Here is a 27953-nt window from a genome sequence, read left to right as displayed (position 1 = left end):
CTTCATTAAAATGTAGTAGTGTTTTCCATATGCTATAAATGTTCTTAATGTTTCAAAACACTGGCAGTATGATTAGGTATCAATTTATTAAACCAGTTCTGTATTAATGTGAACAGAAATGCAGTGTATGCTGGTTTAAAATGCAGTTTTATTTCTGAATATTTGCACTGGTACAAAAGTTTATCGAATGTGTTATCTGTGTGTTAAAGAAAATTTTAATTTTAGAAATAAAGTTATTTGAAATCATCTCATGATGACCTGTACATTTTAATTATATTTCCTCACTGATGTGTTTCATTAATTATGTATTCAATCTCAGTGCAGTATTGTGACTAAGGATATCAAATTTGCTGGTATATGACTGGTTACATTTTTTTATGATGTAAAATAAGAAACAAGGATCACACAAGTAAATTCAAATGTTTTTTTTTTACTACAGAAAAGGTTGAAGACCAAAACATAAAGACACAGAGTCCCTGCTATGATTGTCAAGCCAGTACAACAGCACTTAGTGTTTACCAGTTAACTAGCAATAACCCTACTAACATAAGTGTCCAGCCCTTAGTTACCCAGATTGGGATGGAAAATAAAAGTTACATACAAATAGCCTTAAGTTCCATAAACCATATTTAAAACATGTGTAAAAAGGCATTTTGAAAATGTTTTATGGGTATATCACCATTGTATGCACTTTCTAGCTCATTGTAGAAGCTGGGCAACCACCAACAATGATTGTATATGTATATCACACAGCATCATAGGCCACAGAAAATATATTCTAAATATATTAAATACTTGTCTAGCCTGTAAATGTTTCCACAAAGTACGGCTTTTCAGAGATGATACAAGCAGGAAAATTGTGATATATTATTTTCCCTTTCCCCATAAATACATATTTAGTCAGTCATTTAAAAAAAAAAACCCCTTCAATATCTGTAAGATCGACAGCTCAATTATTTCAGCATCTAATTTTTAAAGGAAAGGTTAAAATATTTACAAACGTGGTACAAAACTGGAAACTGAGTCTTTGGTAAAGAGGCAATCAGACAGGTTATAAGGAAGTAAAACGTAGTGTTGTAGGCTGTAAACATAAAATTCTTTATGTACAGTATCCAATTTTAACAAGTATATACACTGGAACAGATTGGCACTTCTTTACAATCCACCATAAATGTCATAATCTTTCACAATATTATGCAATATCATGCTTTGTCGTTTTTTTTTTGGCTGCCAGAATATCAGAGGCCTCTTTTTGGCGTAAAACAGACACGTCGTCTTAGACACAAGCTGGCACCACCTGGACCCACTCTGAGGTCACCTGACTGGGCAGTGCTGCCGAAATGGTCCCTCGCTTCGGGTCCCCCATGTCCCCCTTCGTCGCGGGGGCGGCCAGCGTGAGCCTATGCCATTCGCACGCATCCTTGCACTCAGTCATCTACTCGTAATTACTTTTTCAGAGCGGTTATTAACGTAGCGTTCAAAGATTTTCATCTGTCTATTCTCTAGAGGGCTGGCGCAAAGGTAACAATTTTGAACAGTCCCGTAAACATCAGACTTAGTTTGGCCTCTTAGGTACAAGGGTCGTATAGTTTTTTTGTTCCAATATTTTCAAGGCTGGTTAATTGCAGGTTTGACATATTATTACACAGTTACAGTTTCCATGTGCATTCAGACAGCTGTTAATGATTACAGATATACTACCGCAGTGTGCTGTTGCTAAATGCTTTACTTGTGAACACAGCTCTTTCAGATTTTATCCTATAAACAAAAATATATATACACTTCGGACATTAAAATTAGAGGGTATTGTATAAAATTTTAAAGTTGACCTCTAATTCATATGGAGCATTTAAATGTCATAAACACTTCTGCGACAGCATTATGCCCAAATCATTTTTCAGTAATAGATGGAAACACATTGACTATTTGGCAATAAGTGGACTGAAGTTCAACAGACGCAATCTGACAACTTTTGTAAGATGCAAACAGTGCCCTCTAGTGGCCATGTAGTACATGTCTCTTTGGTCTCCCTTCAGGACGTGTGAATTGCAGCCCTTAAAACACCACCACTACTCAAGACTTATTTCCTTCTAGTACCTCTACTCTTCTCCAAGTAATAGAAAGGACGGACAATAGTTGGATGTCATGGTTCCATCAAAGACGTTAGTAGCTGGCGCAGGTTGTCGAGTCCCAACAGGTAGCCATCCTCACGGTTGCCCTCCTGCCACGGGATGCGGTGGTTAAGTTTCTCTCCCTCTGGCAGCGCAGTGGTCTTGCCGAAATCAATGAGCCACACTTCAGCCCGCTCAGTGCGATCGTGGATGAAGAGCAGAGAGCTACCGATGACCTTGGCAGAGTGGAGGAAAGACGACTGTAAGACATGTGCTACTGTACCAACTGACACTAACGCAGATTCCTGGCCATCACCAAGTCAGGGCTGCGGCCCCCCAGGCCAATGGCAGCCCACTAAAACAGACTGTGCCACCAGTCAGAAGTTGTACAAGCCCATAATGTAATAACTGCCAATAATGTAGTAACTGCCAATATGGTTATAATTTTCCCATTCTTAATGTAATAAAAGTCGATAATGAAATAAATGGCAAATAATGTCATATACACCGCCTGGCCAAAAAAAAAGGCTCCATTTGAGTTTTTTGTTGGACCGTCTTTTAGCTTTGATTATGCCACACATTTCTCATGGCATTGTTTCCACAGGCTTATGCAACATCTCACCCTTTATTTTTATCCAGATTTGCATTCATTTCTCACTGAGTTCCTGTATTGACAAGTTAGTTGAAGCACTCCATAGAGCCTCCTTCAGCACATCCCAAAGACCTTCAATGAGGTTAAGGTCACAACTCTGTGGTGACCAAGTCATGCGTGAAAATGATTCCTCACGCTCCCTGAACCATCTTTGACAATTCGAACCCAATGAATCTTGGCATCCTTGTCCTGGAATATGCCCATGCCAACAGGGGAGAAAAAAATCCATTTATGATGGATGGAGGTGTAACCTGGCCAGTCAGTAGGTTCAGGTACTCAGTTGACTTTATTTCATTGCTGCATAACATTGCTGAGCTGTAATAATGATCCAGTCATTGGCTCTTAAGTATTTGCTGATATAAATTCAAATGGTGACTTTCTTTTGGCTGGGCAGTGTATTTTCTGAACCAATAGCATCATAACTTTTTGGCAATAATGTAATAAGCTACTACATTATTGGGCAGTTATTACATTATTGATTTTTGTTACATTAAGAACTGAGCAATTTATCACACTATTGGAATATTATTACATTACTGGAAGATAATTACATTATTGGCTTGCACACTAGTCAATGTGAAATGAAATGTGTGTATAATTAGATGCACCTGTGATCCATTTCAATACAAGGCTATTTCTTTTTTTTTTGATAGATTGGCTGTTTTAAATATAGTTGTACTAATGACGGAGAGGTTGTGGGTTCAAATGCCAGGGAGTACCCATAAAGTCGAAACCCTTCCCTCCACCATAAGTCATTTTGCAAACATCAGCCCTTTGCCCAGAAGTGTAAGGCTACAATGGTAAAAAGACTGATTCATATGATTCATTTTTGCAGTTATTCTGAGAAGTGACATACTCTGTTTACTATCATGCTGAAGATTGCCTCAGAAAAGGGCAACAGGATTTCGCCCGAATTAGAAAGGAGAACTATTGAGGACAATAATAGCTGTGCTGCCTGTAAAACGAAAGACTTCCAATATTTCATCCTACCTCATGCTGCGTGAAGAATGTAGAATCCTCTAGAACACTTTGTATCTGCTCCAGTTTGCTCAGATAGGACCTCTGATTGGGTGACAAAAAAGGCAGAAATTCTTAGGCGACAATAAAAGGTTACAAATCCCGACTCAACGCCACTGTTGTGAAAATGGAACTTACAATAATGTTTTTGTTCCCAGCCACGAAATCATTGAAGACCTGCATCACCTCTTCCTTCGACCGGGTCTTCTTGAAGTCTGTGCTACAGGTACCATCTGGTTTCTAGAAGCGGCATTGAGTCACGAGTCTTGGTCAGCTTGGTCAGTTTTGAGAGGTATTATCAACCGAGACACTGAAGTGATTCTCATTACTGAAATCTCTAAAGATCATCTGAATTTGGAAAAAGTGCTTTTTTTGTTCATGCCTACGCTGTGAGCTACGTAGCTTAAAGACAGTTGTGCAACTATATCCTCTGTTCACTCTACAATATCGGCACGGTCCATCATGCTTCACCTTGACGCCTTCGATGCGGAAACCCAGTGTGTGGGTGGAGCTTAAGGTCTCCCGCCACTGCATGTAGCGCGGTTTGGTGACTGCCTTCTGCTGGTGCTCCTCCGCCGTGGGGGCGTCGCTGTCTACCTCCAGCATCTTGTCGTACATGTCTTTGCGCAGTTTGGGCCTCTCCCGCGCTCGCACCAGCTCCTCCTCCAGATACGTCCTGTAGGACCACATCAGCCAAAGCCGGTAAAGATCAGGCTGAACTCATGCACTCAGGGATGCACAAGAGACCTGCCCCACACGAGCATGTAGCCACGCACTGCTAGGGGTGTCTTTGGTTGCTTGGTTGCTTGGGGAGTGAGATGAGGGTGGGTGGGTGGAGAAGTTTGTTTTTTTTTTTTTTTTTCCTCACACCAAAATAAACCTAAATGACCTTTAACTTTGTCTTGCGCCACAGAGCATTTGGCCCCCCACACCACCCACTGCTTGATCTGAGGGTGCCGGCATGTCTCAGCCAGTTGTGAGAATGCGAAGCGTCGCTGGAGTTGAGCTATAAGAACCGAGCCAAAGTTAACATGTGGGCCGGGCTGGCTTGCCGTATTTGTTCGCCCTGTGTGCCACCGCTCCCTCCGTACCTATGGCTCAGTGGGCTAAGCCTCTGTGCCGGTGATCGGAAGGCTGCAGGCGTGAGACCTGCCTCGACAGAACAGTCACATGTCTATAGGTCCTTCAGCAAGGCCCTTAACCCCCAGCACGCTGGGTGCTGCTGCAGGTGGCTGCCCTTTGCTGCCGAACACGCTCTCATCTACGTGTGTCTCATGGAGAGCAAGCTAGGATAGGTAAAAAAGAACGACCCCAGGTGGGATCAATAAAGTATCATTAAATTGAACTCCTCACTTCAGCCACGCACACAAACTCTCTGGTACAGCCTTCCTGTTACAAAAGACACGCAACAGTCTACTGTTTGTTTTTCTTCAGTTTCACTGTCTCCACTGAACCCTACCAGCTTCCTGTATGTCAAAGAAGGAAACGTAACAGAGGACCCAGTTTGTGTTAGTGTGTGTATGAATAGAAGCTCCTCTGTGCGCCTGTGTGCCGTTCTCGCCATATATCCTACTGTCTGCCTATATAAACACATGGGTGTGTGTGTATGTGTGTGTATGTGTGTGTATGTGTGTGCCCAGTGTGACTGTGTGTGAAAGACCAGGAGCGTGAGGGAAGCCTTCTTTAAGCTGACATTTTTTTCCTGTGTGTGCATAAGCGTACGTGTGTGGTGATACGTGTGGGTTTGTGTGCGTGTGGTGTGAAAACAAGTCTAAAGGGACACCCCGTAACTGCAACCGTGTTTCTGTGTGCGTGTGTGAGAAAGAGAGAGAGAGTGTGTGTGTGTGTGTGTGAATGCTTGCCTGAACCCATTCTTCCTCCACACAGGAAACATGGCTGTGCAGTCGGCAAAATAAGACCCGTTCACCGTGCCGCCCTGCCCTCGGGGGCAGGAAGTAATCACAAGGCCTCTGAGAGGACAGGTGTTCAATTACGAGAGAGAAAAAAAACAACTGCCAGTTCCCTTGGCTTCTCTGATAATCAGAAGCATTCACTGGGGGGCCTATGACAGCAAGCTCCCCCGCCTCAAAGCTCCACGTCTGCCTCGTAAAATCTTGCAGGCAGCCCACAACGTATTCATTGCATTTTTTCAGATATCAGGGAGGGGTGACAGACTGATGGCAGTATAGTGGTGTTACCCCTGCTGAAACCTTCCTCTGCACTCATGGTTTGAGTCATGCATTCTGGCCCCTTTAAAAGTTCCTCTTTAAAAGGTTGTACTCAAACCCTCCCCAGCTAAATGGCCCCCTCTATTTATGTAGGTGTTCCCCAAGGCCCTTATCTTAGATCAATATGAACTCTGCAGAAAAACAGTGTGGTTAGTGCTGGTGGGGGCCTGGCAGTTGTTTGTAAAGGTAATCCATCTACACAGAGTGCTGCATTTTTAATGTACGAGCTTTTCAGTGTGAACGCCCCCACCGCATGTTATACCTCACACCCATTTTGCAATCCATGACACTGGGTCCGTCGAAATCATACAACAGGTCTGTCAGCTGCAGGTAGGCTTCCCCGTCACGCTCTGTCACGCCATGGTATTTGGGCGCAAAGTCTTGCAGGCGTTCCCCTCTCAGCCGCTCGAAGCACAGCTTCTCGTTCTCCGAGAACTTCTTCAGAATGGTGCCCTCCTCGCCTGCCTTGAAGCTGCCTGTGGGGTCCAGTGCACATTATTGCAGAGAGGCACAGCTGCAAGCAAAGGCCTGAGGCGTTTCTACTTACTGTCCAGCCAGGAGACACAATAACTCCTTAACATGAGTCAATGGGAACCCTATTGCTTGTGCACATCGTTTTGTGGCTTCAGGTGATCATAGAAGAGCGAGGAAGGAAGCCTCACCTTTGTGTCCAGCGAGCTGAATCCAGGATAGTCGCTTGCGGTGCGAGACAAACGGCCAGTGGACGAGGCTCTTAATCTTCGACCAGGATCTGTTTTGCTGAAGGAAACAGGACAACCAAGCTGAGTCAAGGGAAGCCTCGAAGAAGCATGAAAAAATTGCCCAAGGGGGTTGCAGGCCTGTTTTTTTAGATGCTAGATTGACTGGCCCATCTCCAAGGGCGTGTTTTGCAGGTACACAGAATTCCGAGCCAAAGTTGAATTGCCCCAACGTACCACGGCATACCGTGCATAAGTAACCAGTCCGCCATGAAAACTCTGCAAAGACACTTATAGAAACCCTCACTGCTGTTCCACTTGCATCGCATGGAAAACACAAACAATAAAATCCCTCGCATTCATTTCATAGCTGGACTCAGATGGTCAACGTGACAGTGACGGTGCTTTGTGTTGGCCAATATTGAGGAAATGCTGTAGATCTCAGCTTAAACGTGCAGGTTCACACTCTGAGCAGATGAATCACACAACACACCGCAAGCAGCCAGTGCAGGGTTTGGAATTGCTGTTCAGACAAACAAGCATCGTAGAAGGGTTTCCTGCGAGCTCTGGTGTGTCTGAAGTGCGCCACGACAATGACCTTATGAAGAGGCTTGTGTGTGTGTGTTTTCTTTCAGAAACTGTGCGACCTATAGTATGTCAGCTAGACAGCTATTACAAATCGGGGGAAGTCAGGGCAACACTGCAGTTAGTCAACGCCTGCTTGCCTGCTGCTTGAGGCAACTCACTTCCAGGGAATCAGTGAGACTGTGAAATGGGAAGATTTGCCAGTAATTTGGAAAACATAAGCAGCAGATCTCATATGCAGCAGTTCCACAGCTTCCAGTTACTTTGAACATTGCTCAAAACAAAGCGAGCAGTTCCCTGAAGTTGTAAGCGTGCTTGAGTGGTTAGTAATCTGTTCGTAGCAACTGATGCTCTCAGTTTTTCTCTGTTCCAAAACTGAGCCAGACATTAACGCTGGCTCTCTGCTGCCCACGTTTTTTTACACGTCCCATCGGTCGGCACCCACAACAGCACCACGGTGAGTAAGCTGCCAGGATCTCGCCTATACCAGCACTTTCTCATAACTGTGCATAGAGAGATCTTCGGGCAGGCTTACTCCTAAGGCTCATCGCCATTAGCAACTCTCTAACCTGTTCTCCTTTATGATCAGAATGTTTTCTACTCCCACGACTGTGGCCTGACATGTCCTCCTCCTTCATCGGTGCATTTCCCACAGTTTGTGCTTTCAAAACGTTAAATACACCACAGGTTACGCCTTCAAGATGTGCAATCAGTGATCACCGCCTGGACGGTGGGAGGCCGCGCTGCCACCAAGGTCACTAATCGATGTGTATTGCGTCACTTCCCTCGGCATCCCCTCGGAAATGTGATTCACCTGCATGAATGTGAGCATGGCCAAAAACAGTGTAAAACTCATCAAAAGCATCTTCAGCATGATCAGACAGACTACTGTGGCAACACCCAGTACTAGCACTCAACCTATATTTCATTGTTTCATAGAACACTTCCCAACTGCTTTTCAGAGAAGAATGTGTTTCCATATTTATATCGATGCTAATATGAATTAATAAGTTACTAAAAACAGATGGATTCATTATAATTACAACCGAATAATTGCATTCCGCTGCAATTTTATTCACAGGTATGATCTTCGGTTTAATGCAGGAAGTTGTCAATCTAAATTACACTCACCGGCCACTTTATTAGGTATACTAAGCAACTACTGCGTAGGAACAAATTTTTCCTCCAACTGCTTCGAGGATGAGCGAGTTGTGTGCTCAGAGAAGTCCTTCTGCACAAGCACTGTTGCTAATTTACGCTTAACTTAGCATTTGAAAATCTATGGAAGGCGGCCATTTCTGAGATGCTGGAAATCCGCTCAGGTCACACATCTTAGTCGTTCTGATGCTCAGACACATGGCAGCTTAACCTCTTGAGCCTTTCCGATCCCTACAGCCACATCATTGGTTGTTCAGAGAACCAGTCTGTTTACACTAACAAGCATCTGCACCTAATGAAGTGACTGAGAAGGGTATAGTTCAATTGGATTTGCTTTTTATCATTTACCTCCATGTGTGGAACATTAGCAGACTTCAGTGTTCTTATATCCTCATAAAGTATCCATCCAGGCATCTTCTAACCTACCCCAGGCTGCACAGGTCACTCAGCTATGCTACACCCTAGAGGGGATGGCGGTACATTGCATAGCAAATGCACCCATGCACATTATACACTACAGGCATTTTACAGATACCACTGAACCAAAATGAAAGTCTTTGGATTGCAAGAGGACACCCACGCAACACAGGGAGTACATGCAAAGTCCACCCCTATTACTTAAACATTCAGATGCTGTTATTTTCTGTTCTTCTAAGTATACGTAGAGGTACATAGGAGTTATTTGCTTGTGATATATACAGTCTTGCCTTCTGAGATACATGTGAGGATGAAGGTTCCGGTCCAAGCACAGGGTCAGCAGACCCTGGGCTCAGTCAGGGTTCAGAGCTTTGCTCAGGGATCACAGGATTCAAACTGCAGGTCGGGGGTACACCATCCAAGCCAGCAGAACCACCGACCTCCACGTGAAATACTTACGCTTCACCACTGCTGTCAGGGTGAAATATTACGAAGTAGAAAAGTTGGGGCGTGCAACATACACATGCACACAAAAATTTGCACACAGAACAACGTGTAGCTCAGCAGAAGAAGAGCCCCCTATGCAAAAGCCTTTCAGCAAGGCGAGAATTCTGGTAGGAGGAGGACTGGATCTTCTCTAGCCATGTTCTCTCATTGTCACTAGGCAACCAAAAGAAATGCAAGCTCAAAAATGGTTTCACTGTAGGGATGAACTGCAAATGTCACAGGCAAAGGCTACTGGTGCAGCAGCCGACCGAGATATACAGAATCCTTACATAAACGTGGGATGCGCGGCCCCCACCATACAGATCGTGTAATTAGACAGCTTTTTATGACCCATGATCATTTTTTGACTTTTTCGCCTGGCTCAGCTTTTGCCACATAAAGCTAAATGTCAGCGCAGCAGGCTCGATGTGCGCGCTGTAATAGCTGGGCCCTCTGTGCAGCTTGTGTGTGGAGCCTTCGCCCACGCAAAGGGACAGATAAGGAACTACCCCAAGACTCATCTGCCCACGTGTGAGAGCACATTATCACTGCCGCCCAAAGAGGCTCGCGAGGACACACACGGGCGATGCTGCCCGCCCACTCTCCCTGCGCCAGTCTGAGAGGCCGAGCCGGCCACACGAGGCCGTGAATACCTACCTGTCCAACACACAACATTAATTACATAATGCCCACTGCCTGACATTTCGCATGCCCGGTGACAGTTTCAGGCTGTTTCATAAACAACTGCGGCTTATTTTCAGTTCCCCATGTCTCAACAAAGGACTCTCTCTTCCCTAGAGACCCACCACACCAAATGAATTTATAATCTCATTTTGCTTCAGCTCGGCCCCATGCTGGCCCAGGCCGGCACAGCTAATTGGCTTGGTGAGAAATTCAATCCTAACATCAGTTTTAGATGTGTGGCCTTAAAATGTGGCTATACCAGCACATCCCCCTGCAAGCTGTGAAATCTTTTTTTTTTTTCAATGAACATGTTATACAAGAAGCAACTCAAACCACCTGTTATCTTCTGGCAGAGATACAGGAAAAACTTTTAAATTAGTCCAACCAATTTATATCCTATCAGAACATGGCCACACACCCACACCCCCCCCCCTTAGCTGATCTAACTCACTTCTTCACGTTAAAACACTTGAATATATTCTGTAGAGCAGTCTTCACCATCACACAGTGACTGGTATAAATGCACTGAAAGCTGTGCAGAAGATCTGGGGGCCTTCTCCAAGGAAGAGTGAGTGGTATAAACACACAGAAAGCTCTGCAGAAGATCTGGCGGCTTTCTCCAGGGAACAGCGACTGGTATAAACACACCGAAAAATGTGCAGAAGATCTAGCGGCTTTCTCCAGTGAACAGTAACTGGTATAAACACACAGAAAGCTCTGCAGAAGATCTGGCGGCTTTCTCCAGGGAACAGCGACTGGTATAAACACACCAAAAACTGTGCAGAAGATCTGGCGGCTTTCTCCAGCGAACAGTGACTGGTATAAACACACAGAAAACTGTGCAGAAGATCTGGCGGCTTTCTCCAGGGAACAGCGACTGGTATAAACACACCAAAAACTGTGCAGAAGATCTGGCGGCTTTCTCCAGGGAACAGCGACTGGTATAAACACACCGAAAACTGTGCAGAAGATCTGGCGGCTTTCTCCAGCGAACAGTAACTGGTATAAACACACAGAAAACTGTGCAGAAGATCTGGCGGTTTTCTCCAGGGAACAGCGACTGGTATAAACACACCGAAAACTGTGCAGAAGATCTGGCGGCTTTCTCCAGCGAACTGCGACTGGTATAAACACACAGAAAGCTCTGCAGAAGATCTGGCGGCTTTCTCCAGGGAACAGCGACTGGTATAAACACACCGAAAACTGTGCAGAAGATCTGCCAGCTTTCTCCAGGGAACAGCGACTGGTATAAACACATCGAAAACTGTGCAGAAGATCTGGCGGCTTTCTCCAGGGAACAGTAACTGGTATAAACACACAGAAAGCTCTGGAGAAGATCTGGCGGCTTTCTCCAGGGAACAGCGACTGGTATAAACACACCGAAAACTGTGCAGAAGATCTGCCGGCTTTCTCCAGCGAACAGCGACTGCTATAAACACACCGAAAACTGTGCAGAAGATCTGGTGGCTTTCTCCAGCGAACAGTAACTGGTATAAACACACAGAAAGCTCTGCAGAAGATCTGGTGGCTTTCTCCAGAGAACAGCGATTGGTATAAACACACCGAAAACTGTGCAGAAGATCTGGCGGCTTTCTCCAGCGAACAGTAACTGGTATAAACACACATAAAGCTGTAAGATTACTTATCTAATCCTTTAAAAGGTAATAATTATACTCCAGATGAGCATAGGCAGCACAATACTAACTGCATGGCTTGATAAATCGCCCTTAAATCAGTATACATTTAGGCCTTAAAGTGAGAACATTATCCCAAGGTCACATCATTAACGCCCAAATAATTAATTTCGATTTATTAAAAGCTTGATTTATCAGCTAAGGATGAAGTGTTTAACTGTGCTGGGACAGCAGCTAATATGTACGCTCAGCGTTCTAGTGGGTGTTCCCCGCTTCGTCATCCAAGTGACTTTTCACACTTCACTAGCAGAGCAAACTTGTCATAGATCACAAGGAAGCATCAGCCCTGTGTTTCCAATACATTCTGCAGTGGAACGAAGCCAAGAAACCCCAAATAAATAAGAATACTACAGCTGAGTTAATAGAAAAAAGCACCAAATGTTATTACTGGGATGGTGTCTCCCTCGTCATGCTTATATAACTATACCGGCAGCTTAGGGTATTTGCTGGATGAACTTCTGTCACGTGGCCTACAGAGCAGGACTAGCACACGACCTGAAGACTGATTGCTGCTTTCCGCACTAGGACCCAAACTTTATCTGTACCTGGTTTTTGTGATTGTTAGCAGGGGCCCATTTATGCGATTAAGATTAAGCTCTGACTGCCTTAAACATCTAAATGTCTTAATTAATGCTCACAACCTCTTCCTTGCAATATTGTACAATCTAGGGCTGTCCAGAACTGTACTGGTGCAACGCGGCTCACTATGCTTATCAGAAAAATCCAGCATAATTTACAACTTAAAATACAAAGCAGGGAATCCACAGTAAACAAACACCCAGTGTCTTTATATCTCAAAAATATCTGGCATACCAGTTACGCTTTTCACAAATGAAAGGGCAGTTTTCCCTGCCTGATGCTCTGCCTAGAATATTTCCTAATTGCTCGGAAAAGAAAGGAGAATTGAAAGCCTTTTGCATCATTCTAATGAAACATCTGAGGGGAAGAAAAAACATTTCGCTACATTAGCACCTCCTGCTCAAGTGATTCAGATGCTGATCCATCAAAGCGTGTATCACATTTCTGACCGTGCTGTTAATATTTAATGCTGAATGTTAACAAATGCATGTGGCTGAGCCACAATACTGCCATAAAAACCCAGGAAGAGCAACCAAACATTAAATGGTATATGAAAGAGACTAGAAAAAAAAATTAGCATAGGGAAAAAAAAAATTCCTTACACGTGATGAAATTGTGTGGTAATAAACAGAGGATCCCTAGAACAGAAAGCTGACAGGAGGAAGTAATTCACTCAAGCTAATGTCAATCTTTAGCGATCTGACTGGCTAGAAAAACAAGAGGAAACCCTTTCTGCCAAATGCTGACTGTTGTATTGTTTAACCCTACAAGGCAGATCAGAATCTGTCAGGGGAAATCTGACAAGTCCATCGCCCTTGTTCTTCAACGGACCACGGCATTCAGTTGACAAGTCATTCAATCAATGATCAAAGCTGTCTTCCAGATTTCACGAAACGCAGTAACGTGAGTAACATGCCGGGAAACGAAACATACGCATATTTCATTCCAGAGAAATCACGATGAATAGTCAGTGGAGACAGGAGCCACCGATCAGTTATCAAAATTCACAGCTTGCAGTGCATGTTCTGGACTAGATTATGTATAACTGGCAATGGAAAACAAATGCCAAAATAATAAATAATAAAAGCAAATTCATAAATATGTGTGTGTGTCTGCTTGTGTGTGTATATATATGTATATGTATATATTTAGATTCATTTAAATATTTAAATGTAACAATGCAAACTATAGAATTAAATAATACATAGATTAAGGTTAACCAGAAAGCAACTTTGTGACTTTTTTTTCTACTTTCCACGGCTGGATATATTTATCTTCTCTGCCCTTTTATAGAACAGCTTGACTAAAGGCCTGCCAGGCAGGTGGAAAATGTTAGCCTGACGTCCCAGCCTTAAGTAGGCCATCACCTCCGAGGCCAGGCTAAAACAATCAACATCGAGTCCATCAAATCTTCTGCAGAGATAGAACTTGTAGAAATCAGCAACATATATAAGACTTTGCTGTTTTATGTCATAATTTTTATTGTGCCTTTACAGAGGAAAATGTAAAAACACTGGTCAGTGCTCAAATGACTTAGAAATATTTGACTTCAAATATTTTTTAAGGATCACTAAAAAAGCACCAGTTTGGGATTCTCGGGGGGGGGGGGGGGTTGTGTGCAGAAAACACAAGGTAAGTCAACAGTGGGTACTCAAGTGCAGTCATATGTGTGCCCACCACATACACACACACACACACACACACACGCATGTGTAGGGTATACCCATACTTATGGGGCCCACTCATTCACTTCAAAATGCTAACGCTAACTATGAGAACCTTAACCCCCACCCTGCCCTAACCATAATCATACGTAACCAAGCAAACTACATTTTTAGTTTTTTCATAACAATCACTGATTTTTATAAAATAGAGTTTTCCCTTATGGGGACCAGGAAACCGGTCCCCATAAGGGACAAAAAAACGTATATTTATCACGTTATGAGGACATTGTGTCCCCATAAGGATAGGTATACCTGCTCACACACACACACACACACCTCTTCCTCCTATTCCTCTCGCTCTCTCCCTTTAAGACAGAGCAGGATTTAAGAGGACCTGAGCATAGGAGCCGCCAAAAGAGAAGTGAAATTCCATGGAAAAACAGGGCCGTTCTGGCTCATTTCCGAATGACTCACTGGACAAGATCTGTCTAGCGCCAGAAGCTTTGTACTTTGCGACAAATTAAATGGAAAATACAGGAAGCACAAACCATCAAGTCACCTTTAGAACTAAACTGCATTTACAAAAATCCAAGACTGTACTGCCTGCATACCGCAAATTTGTGCCTCATTGTTAACCCCTGTCAGGCTGGTGCCTGATGCCCAGAGATTAACGACATCTTTGTAACATATTGACCTTACACACCTTTCAGAGAACCAGATGTTTATGGCTTGTATGGCTCAGAGCTCAAACAGTGACCTTTCAGTCTTCCAGGGTCAGACTTGTTTTCAGCAGAAGGCTGCTACTGCATGTTGCCTTGTTAAACTCTAAACATCTGACTACAACAGCGGCCCCCAACTGGCAGACTATGGCCCACATCCAGGCCAGAATACAACTTAATCCAGACCAAATGATAATAATCATTAGAGAGTGCAAACCCACACTGCCCATTATATTTAATTTTTTTTCGCAGACAGTGGATTTTGGCTTTTTTGCTGATGGAAATTGGCCCTCGGGGAAAAATAGTTGGAGACCGCCTCCTTTCATTCAGTGTCCATTTTTACTCTCCAGTGTCTGGGAACCTTTTGTACAGACAATGAACTGATGATGCATAAACAGGGTGACTGTGTGCTTACGAAAACAATGGGCACATGTGGCCGGGAATGCCAGGATGACACAGTCATAATGAGAGCAGAATGCGACTTCAAGCTGAAGCTCAGCTTACCAGTAGAGATACCAGTGTTATACCAGTGTTTCCCAATCCAGTCCTTGGGTGCCCTCAGCAGTTCCACATTTTTGCTCCCTTCCAGCTCCCTGCCAAACAGTCCTTATTTTTGCTCCCTCCCAGCTCCCTGCCAGACAGTCCATGTTTTTGCTCCTTTCCAGCTCCCTGCCAGACAGCCCACATTTTTGCTCCCTCGCAGACAATCCACATTTTTACTCCCTCATAGCTCCCTGCCAGACAGTCCACATTTTTGCTCCCTGCTCTAAACTTTGGAAAGCATGAGCACATACTAGCCAACCACCACCAAAAACTACAACCTTGCATTATTTCAATATCAGCTTCATGTTGTGGTTTTGTGCCCTGTGATGGGCTGGCCTCCCATCCTGGTTTGTTCCCTGTCTCGTGGCCATAGCTTCCGGGATAGGCTACGGACCCCCAGTAGAATAAGTGGTTTGGAAAATGGATGGATGGATTGTGGTTTTGTCTGTATTGCATTCAGCTACTCAACCACTGCTGCCTAATTTCATACATTTAAGTCTGCTATGATCTATTGTGTTTTAAATACATTAAATTTTTATCAGTAGGCAAATAAGCATAGCCAAAAATGTATTTGGTTTTACTGAATAAAACACAAAACTCTGAAGTCAAGCGTGCCTGCTTGCGAATGCTGGTCTTGTCTCCAACTAGTCCTCTTAATAAATAATTTGAATGCCTATTATTTCCTTTTTAGATATTTTTTAATGCATTTCCTCTGGCAGTACAACAGCATATTTTAAAAGGAGCGAATCTACGAGCCCTTCAACGTGCCTTGGTTAATCGACACATCACGCCAGTAGAACAACTGCATATCTTTAAACGAAAACACATAGAAACGAGATGCTTTGGGGGAAAAAAGCCCACTATTCAAGAAATACCATACACGTCATTTGAATAACCACTTATCCAGTTCAGCATTGCAGTAAAACTGGAGCATATTTCAGGAAGCAAAGAGCACAAGACGGGGGGGGCACCACTGACAGGAAGCCAGTGTCTCACAGGGCAGCCGTTCACGACTCGCCTACGAAGTCACATAGAGAACATGAGAACTACACGAGCCATGACCCACGGGATTTGTTACTTACTGAGCCACCACGATAATGTAAATGTAAAATCGTATAATAAATCTAATGTCCATTTCGTAAAGCGCAGCAAAAAACGGTAACCGTTTTAGTAATATTGTGAAACACAGTAACCAGACATGACGGTATGCAAATCGGGCTTTCCAGAAACCGCAGGCTGATTGCCAGGGTAGCGATTGATTCTTCAGATAACTCGGCCTGATTTATGTTCATATTACTCCTTAATATAAATACATTAGCCCTTTATTATATGAGTCCTTCATGTTATTTCAAGTATTGTGGAGAATTAGATACACACATTATAATTTCATTACATTTCATTATAAACTATAGTCACAATATATTCATAACACACATATAATATTGTGACTTTTTATAAAATAAATAAGTAAATAAATTAAAACTTTGTTTGAAAGCTGTTATGCAATCTGGAACAACGTTAAGTAAAGAGGCCCTCCCGTGTCACCCCGCGGGGACCCTTCCAGTTAACGAAAATCAATGATAAGTTTATCGTAAGATAACAATCACTGCTGCGCAAGTTAATTGTTCAAAAGTAACAACTATCACTGAATTGGTGATTCATTTAGAACATAAATATTAATATTTGGAAATAAAACGTATCCCCTTACATCTAACATGATATACAACGTCATCACTGTGAACAGTCTCAAATTGTTCGGCAATGTGGCAAAATAATGGGCTCATTTATTAATTTATTCCTCTGAGAAAAGTAAAAATTATTCAAAACAAACAGAAACTCATATCCTTGACAATAACTTCTGAATATTCGGATATTACTCGGATAAAAGGTAATGTCCTTAATATATGATATAACGAATGTTCTGAAAGACTAACAAACTAATTTAGAGGCTACGACAATTTTCGGTGCTGGTTTGCGAGAAAATAAAACACTGATTTCAACATTGCACCAGCATGACCACATCTGACAGTTATGGTGAGAACGCGACTTGCCAAAACCATTAAATGAAGACGAGAGGTAATTCTGAAGGTCTATAGGGGTCTATTCTAAAAAAAAAAATCTAACTCAAAGAGGAAACAAAAGTGATTTCGAAGTATATTCAGCTTTCCTCACATGATGTATATTTCATGGACTTCATAACTGCTTTTAGGATCCATCCATCCATTTTCTATACGCACTTGGTCTAAACGTTCAAAACGTCCTTCACTTGATTTCCAAGTTGTGCTTGGAATAAGAACGATCTGTTCACTGGCTGAAGTGCACTGTGTCGCCTAGTCTGTATCTACAATATAGTTCGAATACATAGACCCAAAGCGAAATATTCCATTGTGGTTGTATTTGTTCACGATGAAACAATATGTTAGTAACAAGCTGGCTTTTTGACTTAGGTTTATTAAAATACTGTGAGAGATGCGTGCAGTCCTGGGATTTAGAACTTCGGTAAATTGTTCTTTAATGGAATTATATAGGGCCTGTTTTATATGTGTGGACCTTCTGGACCTCAATCTCACAAAATAAATACATTTGAAAACATGAATATGGTTAACGATATGAAAACTTACCGTGGTCGAGTCCTCCACCGGCTCTAAAGTGACGATGCCTTTGCTTTTGGTCTCGTTGTCACTAAGAATGTCATCTTCAGACTCCTCGAGAACCGTGGAGGAGCCGGCAGATGACACTGACGAGTTGGACTGTTTTCGCCGAAGAGGACCATCCAGGTCGTTCCAGTCATCTTCTTGGAACTCCCGAGGACCATCACCCTCCTCTGGAGTTATGGTCACCTGCGGAACACGACCTAACCTACAGTTTAGGTCTTCATCTGAAGCGATTGTGGCCGTTTCCACCATGGGATTTGCTAGTTCTGTAGTCGGACTGACTCCGTTGCTGATCTCGGGTGACTTTCGACTAGCTTTCTTCTCCCTGGCCAGTCTCTGCCGTTCTTTGGGCATCTGCTTGACCTGATCGCCTCGTTGGTGCCGACGGTGGCTTTTATCTGCTGCGACTGGAGCGAGCAACGTCCGGACCTGCTCCGCGACTCCCGCTTTTACTGCATGGTTCTCCACGATCGCTTCAGTTTCGGCAGCAAAGCTAACTCGATCGGACGCGATGTCCAAACGCCCGCCTTCCGTTTCACTTTCCCCGTCTTTCAGAGAATTTCTCACGTCCGATTCATTGTCATATCCCCCGCTGGCTGTCGGAGCTCCTCTCCCCGCTCCGAGTGTGTGTAGCATAGCGCGATTCGCCGTGCGTGGGGTGTCTTCCTTATTTATATAGCGCCTTTTCTTTTCTCTCTCACTTGGTGTCTTTCTTTCGGTTTTAGCGCACGGACCTGTTGGGTCGCCGCAAACTCCTCTTGGGTTTCTTTCTCGGCTTGGTCTAGCACCTCACGATGTTTGAGCCAGCCCTAAATTACCACCGATCCTGAAAATCATTAAGTGTGTAAACAGGGTTTGGGGCAAAGGCACGGCTTAGCCCGGTGACTCACAGTTAATAGCCACCCATTATTTATCGGAGGAGAACAGAGGAACCCAACTCGGCGGATATTTCTAACAAAAGTCGTTTATACTTAGATAAATCGCAGTTTATCGATTTTTTGACCACCTGCGATTCCATTTTTTTTCTTATTTGCGACGTCAGCATCATCAACTTCGTTAAACTTCTCTTTTATGGTTCAGGGAAAAATTATGGAATATGGAAACGGCTTCCATAAATGTCGCTCATCTCAACTTCGCCTCAGCTACAGTGACATTGATCAGTGGTTCATTTTACTATTTTAAACTTCAATCTCAGTTGTTTTGCACAGTTTCTACAGACTTGGACAATCCATGGCTAGTCTACAAAGGCCATTTCCACTTTTGCATATTCTCAGGAACACTCCCAATGTTAATGGTGCAACGTAATGCTAATTAATCATATACACTTGATCTACGTGTACTTGATCTCTTGACTTAGGCTACAGTCATCAAAAAAGTGAACACCTTCGCATGGAACAATGTACATTAAAATATATTTACAACTCCAGTTATATTCTAAAAAATATCTGAATGTTGTTTAGTGTGTATGTGCTTGCTGGTAACGTACACATTCAGTTGTGATGGTGCAGGACATTGCAGGATTTATTTATAGGCACACAAATCAGTGTTGTAGTCATTAGTGGGACCTTGTGTGAGAGGATTCAGTCTTCTGTCTCTATTCTGAGTCAGAGACATAACTGGGAGGTTCTGCTTCATCTCAGCCATATATTTCCACTAACTATGCTCTCACTCCTGATCTCGAGCAGGAATGTTGTTGACCGGGTTCAGTCCTTCTTACACGCCTCAATAAAAGCATTTTATCAGCAAATAATAACCGTGTCAAGGCTCAATAAATGCCGAGCTTAAAAACAGGGCAGCCTTGGGTGGGGTCCTTGGGCTGGGGGAGAGAGGGGTTTGTGTGCCTAGCAGTACCACGTCAGCCAGAGCAAATTTCATTTCCTTGGGTGGTGCTTGACAACCACCCCCGCCCAGCACCCAGCCGTGGCTGCATAGCTGGGCCCCCATGGGACTTCATGTGGAAGTGAGGGAAGACCGCTCTCCCTCGGGCATGGAACAATCGTCAGACACCTCCCACAGGCTAGAAATTTACCAGCACACACACCCTAGAGGGAGAGTGCCGTTCTTGCCCCTCCCAAGTGGGTGTTGTTGAATGAAAAGTTATGAGATAAATGGTGATCAGTAATTCTAAATGGAAACTCATAATTCTGGAATACATACAGCTATATTTCTATATTTCCTATTTTGTGAAAATATTTCATATGAAGTTAGATCTTATTTGTTAAAATGACACCTTTATTGATTAAACTTAATTAGATTCTAGATGCAAATTTTTTTATTTGTCACATGCAATGGTGCCGTTATGGGAGGGGGAAGTTTGGATGATTCCAAGGGTCCTTAAAAATTTGGATCATTACTTGATTGGTCTGAATTTGGGGGCCTGACATGATATGCTGTCATGATGCCCAAAATCTTTAGCGATGCCCCATGTGGCAGTAAAATGTTATTGTGGCAAAACAGCTCCGTCACTGTGCATAAACAACTATTACAGAAAGTTAAGATTTAAAAAAATAGAGAATATGTTAGAAATTAAACATAATTAAACTGATTTATTAAGCATTATTATGAAGACATGATGGTATGTGCTTGTGTCTAATGGGTCCTGTGTTTGAGGAAAAAAATATACAAAAGTCTGAAATGAGCATGTGAACAAGGCTGAAGGAGCTTAGCAGCTCCTAGGTAAAGGTCAAGTGTTTGCAGTGTGTCAGCGAAGATGGATTTTCCATAGCAGGTAGGTCCTGCCCATGACTCTGCCCCTTTGTCAACAAAGCCTGCGAGCCATGCGGAAGGGTGTGAACACCTGCTGTCGACAGACATCCTGGAGCGAGTTGGAAAGGTTGCTTTAGTCCAGAAATGACAAGTCAGGGCAACATGGGCACACAGTCCAGTGTTAAATTGAATGACTCTAACTGTTGTCACCAGATCGACCCAGACGAGGTGACCCTCAGACTTGTCTGTAAACATTTTTTCAGCTGCCTGATCTGTTCAGTGGGGGCCTCCCAGTATCGTCCTGAAATGTTTAATCACTCCGCCTGACAGGAGGGTACTCAAGATGTACAGTATGACTGCATTTGTTGTTGAGTAGTGGAAAAATTTCTGATAAAATCATCCCATTAAAAACTACATACACATTTAACATATTCTTCACACAAACCTGACAACAAAAGTACCTTTCAGTCAACTTCCTTTGACCTAGGAAATGTTTAAATATTAAAAGTTATGTGTGTATAGCTGCCTTTCACCAGTAGCATCTGGGATAGGTTATGGATCCCCCCCCCCCCCCCCCCCCCCCGCCACCCTGAATGGGACAAAAGGTTACAGAAAATGGATGGATGGATACATGCCTAAATATTTTGTTAGTGTGTTAACTAACTAAATGCTAACAGATATGAACCAACTAAAATGACATTGTTAATATAGCTTTTTTTTTCTTTATGTTTACTTATGAATAAATACCGGGGCACAAAAAGAGAGTGAGGAGGTTGAATACAGCAGCGATTCATTTTTTCCACTTGTTCTGTTGTTTCGGATTCCACACCCTTGTGCCGTACTTCTTGCCTGGTGATGAGTGTAGTTGCTGAATCATCCACGGCAGGCGGCCAAAGGCGTGCATATTACACACTACGTCAGGCAACAACGTTATTCAGGTAACCATTCATCATACTCCAAACTGGTTTGTCGGCCTAAGTCTGCTATTGTACTATCTGCCATTTTAAACTGTGTTCCCAAGGGTAACGACTGCCGGTAATTAGTTTCTCTGCTGTGGCATGCACATAGATGTCTGATAACTAAAATGGTAGCTGTTCCAAGCAGCAAATGCTAAGGACAAAAGCGTGCGATATGAATAATATGTGTATCCTTGGTAATGCAGGATGTTTGTGACATTGTAGTGTTGCTGAGAGTGGGGTCTTAAAGGAATATACACGCAGTTTAATACCTACTTCAGGTTACCGCTCTTTAAATATTTATTGCTGTGAACTCAATGGGAGGATGCAAGCAAATTTGTGGCAAGACAAGGATCTGCAGTTTAAGCTGAAATTCTTTGAAAGACTGACCCTGCTCTGAACTGAAATGCCGCCTCTTTGCCTTTCGCTTATCACAGGCATCCTGACAGCAGCAGGAATCACCAGCTTTTTAGAGAAGACCACAGATTCCCGCAAACTGGCTTGGCTGCTATGACGACACGCCTGCCGAGGTGGCTGATTTCCTGACACGTCACTGATTCTTCTGCACAGATGGTACAAGAAACACACATTCATTACATACTCATTTTAAATGTCCCTATGAAACGGAGGTAAACACCTGTCTCTCATTTATGTCATATTCATAGTTCCCCCTAGTGGACCAAAGCAAGACAACAGGCATTGCGTAAATAGTAGTGGCATGCAAATCACAGACTAATTCAAACAACACGAGCATTTTCAAGGTAAAAAAATGTTGAGTGGTAAAACTGAATCTATTACAAATCATTATTAATAATTTTTTATATATTCACACTCCATTTCAAATGGCTTATCCCAGAAGACAATGTTGTTGAATGTAGTGAAAACATCGATCTGTCCTGTGTGATCTTTTGCATGACTTGGGAGCCTTAAAAGAAGAAATACATATAACAGACGAGTTAGTCTGACAAGACAGCAGGTTAATCATCTCATGACAAGCCTTGGGAAGGACTTGAAAGCTCATGAGAAGGCAGAAACCAAGGCAAATGTCAGCAGCTCACCTCAGAGAACACTGACCTTGCCATTAATGCTCTGAAAGAGACGTCAATTCCTGTCGACCTATAAGCATGACAAACCTCGCTCACATTTAAAATCAGGAAGCTGCTATTGAGGAAGTGAAATTTATGCTTTTAGTTTTTAGTTCTAAAGACATAAGGGCATTTTATTGGAAAAACTCACAGCAATACTGTACTCTCCATTAACATGGTGGCTGTGAATATTTACATTTATTTACACAGCAGATGCTTTTGCCCAAAGTGACACACAAATGAGGATCAGGGAGTTAGTCAGCATCACTGGACAGGTTGAAGTTCTGGACCTTGTCCAAGAGCCCAAAGCTTGTAAGATTAATATCCACGCAGAGCACTGGTATCTATGTGCATTTCGACCAATCAGACGGTGGTGACACAACCAGTTCGGTCTAGTCACGCTTTCAGCCATGCTTATTATATCAGCTCTGCTATGGCTTGGATAATTTATGATGGAAAACCGTCTCTTCAGGGTACGGTTCGGGTAATTTACAATGCTAAGCTCTTTGTGGTCCAGCTCTTTTCTTGGTGGCAGTGGAAAAGCAGCATAAGAGTCACACTATCTCTGCTGATAGTGTCCTATGGTCAACTCATGGGCCCATAGACCCTCAGGATAGATTGTATATACGAATTACAATGATCATGGGAGACAGAGAGCAATCTAACTGCAACCCTGCATCCCCCAGTTCTGCCTTATATGCATTTGACATCTCTAAGTCCACTTCAGCCAATTTCAACATTGTTTTCTTTTGCAGGAAAAGCATTTAAGCTTTAGAACCCATAATGAAAGCTACTCCATGAATACCTGATTTCCCAGTGAGCTGAACAGACTGCTTTTAACACTAGATTCACATGAAGGCGAAATTTGCTCTGAACAATGATTTTATATTTTCATAACATTCCAACTCCCTGGCCCTGTGACAGGTGTGTTTCCATGTCACTATTACATAGCAACTAGTAATGGGACATAATCATCCACGTAGCTTTCAGTGTATAATGGCTAACTCTTTGCATTGCATTAGAGGGGCTTAACACAGGTGATTTGGTAGTATTCTAAATGCATGCTAAACAAAATATTAACTTGTTATAAAAATCAACCAATTTATGTCACTTGCATTAGTTAAATGTTAATCCATCAGCAAAACTACGTTACATTTATTGTGTATGACTTATCCAATGTGGGTGATCTGGTGGTTCCTTCTGATGGCACATCCTACACTGGGTGCAGGTCTGTTGCAGGACAAGTCCACATTTACACAGTGAAATATGGAAATTAAGAGCCAACAGAGAGGCACTGCTCTGTACTGTAGGAGGGAACCCATGTGGACACGTGGAGAAGGTGAAGCCTTCGCACGCTGTGCTGGGGCTGGAATCAAAGTGTGAGGCAAGAGTGTGCGTGATCTCTGCCAACAGAGAAAGTACCTAGAAAGATAATAAGAAATTCCTTTATTTTTTTCTTCCTTTCTTTGTTTGAAGAAGACAGTCAGCAGCCAAGACCTGACTGCAGAAGGTCACAATTCACTGTTCTTTCTGGGAGTGAGGCAAGCGTGAAGGGTGCCTTCTACTGCCTGCCACGAAAATAATATGATTCAATATTATACCAAACAATGTATTCATCCTATGTTTACAAGAAGAATTATCTACATATGGTGGCATGATGGTAACAAGTCTTCTTTTACGAAAACTAATGAATATATGCCAATGAGCCAAAAAATTATGACCTCCACTACATGAAGTGAATAATGTTGACTCTAATGTAAAAAAGATGTGAGTCAAGGTTTGGGATTTATTAAAGCTAATATTCAGTACTCATAGTTGACACGTTGATCACAGGTATACACAGCCCCGTTTCCAAAAAAGTTAGGATGCTGTGTAAAATGTAAATAACAATGCAATTATTTACAAATCATATAAATCCATATTTAACTGAAAACAGATCAAAGACAACATATCCAGTGCTGAATCTGAGAAATGTATTGTTTTTTTGACAAATATATATTCTATTTGAATTTGATGCCAGCAACATGTTTCAAAAGGGAGAGGCGCATGTTTACCACTGTGTTGCATCATCTCTTCTTTTAGCAACATTCTGTAAATGTTTAGGCACTGAGGAGGCCAGTTCCTGGAGTTTTGAAAGTGAAATGTCTCAATATTGCCTGATAGAGCATTTCAACTGCTCAAAAGTTCAGGGTCTCCATTGTTATATGTTCCTTTTCATGAAGTGCCAAATGTTTTCAGTGAGTGACAGTTCTGGACTGCAGGCAGGTCAGTCGAGCACCCGGACTCTTCTACTACACAGCTTTAATGGTGCCTTCCTAGATGTGCAAACTACCCAAGCTATGGCCTCTAATGCACCTCCCCCATACCATCACGGATACTGGCTTTTAAAATGTCTGCTGAAAACCAGCTGGATAGTCCCTCTCCGCTTTAGCCTGGCGGCGTCCATGATTTCCAAAAAGAGTTTGAAATTTTGATTTGTCAGACCACAGAACAGTTTTCTATTTTGCCTCAGTCCATCTTAAATGAGCTCAGACCCAGAGAAGTCGGTGGCATTTCTGGATCATGATCATATATGCTTTCTTCTTTGCATAGTAGAGTTTAATCCTGCATTTGTAGATGCAACGATTAACTGTTCAACAGACAATGGTTTTCGAAAGTGTTTATAAGCACATGAAGTGATTTATACTATAGATTTTCGTCTGCTTTTAACGCATTGTCACCTGGGGACCCAAAGACCACAGCTATCCAGTATTGGTTTTTGGCCTTGTCCCTTGCGTACAGAGGCTTCTCTGAATCTTTTAATTATTAATTTACTGTAGATGATGAAATTCCCAAATGATTTGCAATATTATGTTGAGGAACATTATTCTTAAATTACTGCACGCTTTGCCCATGCAGTCTTTACCAGAGAATTGAACCTCTCTCCATCTTCACTGCACAGAGACTAATAGAGATAACCAATTCTCTTACTGACCTGCTGCCAATTAACCTAGTTAGTTATGAGATATTCAACCAGGTGTTTAATTTTACCATTACACAACTTTTTGCCCCTGTCCCAACTTTTTTGAAAAATGTTGCTGCCATCAAATTCAAATTGAGCATATATTTGTCAATTAATACATATAATACATATAATACATATAATATTAATACAACTTGTCAGTTTCAACATTTTATACGTCGTCTTTGTTCTATTTTCAACTGAATATGGGTTTATATAATTTGCAAACAACTGCATTCTGTTTTTATTTACATTATACACAACGCCACAACTTTTTTGGAAATGGGGGTGTACTGTAGATTTGAGTGACTATGACCAGGCTAAAACTTCATGGCCAGATGACTGGGTCAGAGTATCTGCAAAACAGCACGGCTTATGGGGAGCCCACAGCCTGCTATGTTGAGCACCTACTGAGAGTGTTTTGAGGAGGGAAAAACCACAAACTGCCAAAAGAGTGTTGGCCTACATACACTATCAGTCAAAAGCTTTTTGCACAGCACAGGATTTTACCACTTTTCCATTTATTTCATAAACTACTTATTCTTATTAAGCATTAGAAAGTTGAGTGAACAGCTATAAATGAAAATGTAAGTCAAACAAAACAAGTTTCCTTTATAACATGGAAAGAGTATGAAACAGCACATATCTGGCATCCTGTTAACGGGTACTGTGGTGATGGTATAGTCAAATTCTAGGCTGTCCTTTAACTTTAAATGCACTAGTTAACTGTTTCATCCTATGAAACAGAGCAGTGTTTGATATCCCTTGTAGAAAGAATGATTTTTTTTTTGCTGTTATAACTGCAAACTGAGGAAGTAACTTTAATGAGTAAGAGTAGGTTTATTTCATGAGACAACAAAGGTCCACATCAAAAAACACACAAAAGAAAAATAAGTAAAAAAAAAATACAGCTATACAAACCACATTAAAAAACATGCAAGCATTTTTTCCAGTATTTCCAATAACGAGAAATATCATGTATCACTTAATGAGGGCTCAGTTACGGCTTTAATAATTACATTTTGTGACTCCATTACTCTACATGTAAATTTATAAACAAGATTTGTCAACACAGCATAAAAAGTCAGAACATTATTAGTCACAAACATATGACTTGCACTAATCCATCTTGGGAGCTTAAACAATATTCGAAATGCATCGTTATATGCCACCTGAAGCCGTTTCATTTTTGCTTTGCTATAGTTACACCACAAATGTGCTGTATAATGTGGAGTGCAGTATGCTTTAAAAAGAGCTATTTTTACGTCATCTGTACAGATATGAAATTTACGAACCAACAAATTAGCTTGACCATATCATTTACAGCACTGGTGCATTACATCATCACCATCATCATCATCATCATCATCATCATCATCATCATCATCACATAAATTACTCCTAATGTGACCGAAATATCTCACCTTATTCACGATTTCTAATTCTTGATCTGTCAAGAAAAAAAAAATCAAAGCTACGACATTTTCTTGCTAATAAAGCTACTCAAATGGTGAACATACTGTAAATGTATTTGTAAGCAAAGAATACTAAGTGTATTTGTAATAAATGGTGAGCAACATGCAAATGTAGAAAATCTCAGTGTGTACAAAAACTTTTGACTTGTAGGATCAATGCATCCCAGAGATGCTTGACACGTACCTGGCCGTGCACATGATGCAGGAGAAAACAGCATTCAGCAGACCAGGGGACCTTCTTCCGTTGCTCCATGATCCAGTCCTGATGCTCACGTGCCCATTGTAGGTGCTATTGATGGTAGAATGGGGTCAGCATGGTTTCTCTGACTGGCCTGCGACTGGGTAGCCCCATATGCAGTACGGCTCAGTGCCCCGTGTGCCGTGACAGATCACTCCCATGACTGTCATCAAATGCGCGATCACAGTAGCTCTTCTGTTGGTTTGTACCAGACGGGACAGACAGTGTTCGCATCCTGCATTGATGAGTGCTGACTGGCCACCACCCTGTCGGAGGTTCATGGTTTTTCCCTCCTCAGAGTGAGATGCTCTGACCCAATCATCTGTCCATAATGGTTTGGCCCTTGTCAAAGTCAGTCACATCTTTATTCCTATCAATCTCTTACGCATTCAAAATGTCGACGAGTGCTGAATGTTGGCTTACCATCTAATATATCCCGGGGGGGGCATAATGTTTTGGTTTGTGGATGTAAAGAAGCTTTTAAAAACCTTGCCATAAATATTTGCAGCTGTACATTTACGAAGAATAGCTACAATTCGTGTATAATTGGTAACGGCAGAATAGATACAAGAATAAATTCAACCATGAAAAACTTGATATAAA

General features: G+C 42.4%; 1 protein-coding gene across 1 annotated transcript; it reads right to left on the bottom strand.

Moving 5' to 3' along the window:
* Nucleotides 1-410: 410 nt before the first annotated feature.
* itpka (inositol-trisphosphate 3-kinase A) lies at nt 411-18723 on the bottom strand. The gene is made up of 7 exons (XM_048973813.1): nt 17857-18723; nt 6671-6767; nt 6271-6484; nt 4252-4456; nt 3919-4020; nt 3754-3825; nt 411-2347 (listed from the first exon to the last, which is right to left on the bottom strand). The coding sequence occupies exons 1-7, from the start codon at nt 18523-18525 to the stop codon at nt 2144-2146; spliced, it is 1563 nt and encodes a 520-aa protein (XP_048829770.1). The 5' UTR covers nt 18526-18723; the 3' UTR covers nt 411-2143.
* Between the last annotated feature and the right edge of the window lie 9230 nt (nt 18724-27953).

Source organism: Brienomyrus brachyistius, chromosome 14 (assembly GCF_023856365.1).
Source record: "Brienomyrus brachyistius isolate T26 chromosome 14, BBRACH_0.4, whole genome shotgun sequence".
Lineage (NCBI taxonomy): Eukaryota > Metazoa > Chordata > Actinopteri > Osteoglossiformes > Mormyridae > Brienomyrus > Brienomyrus brachyistius.
This window is presented reverse-complemented; position numbering and strand designations above follow the sequence as displayed.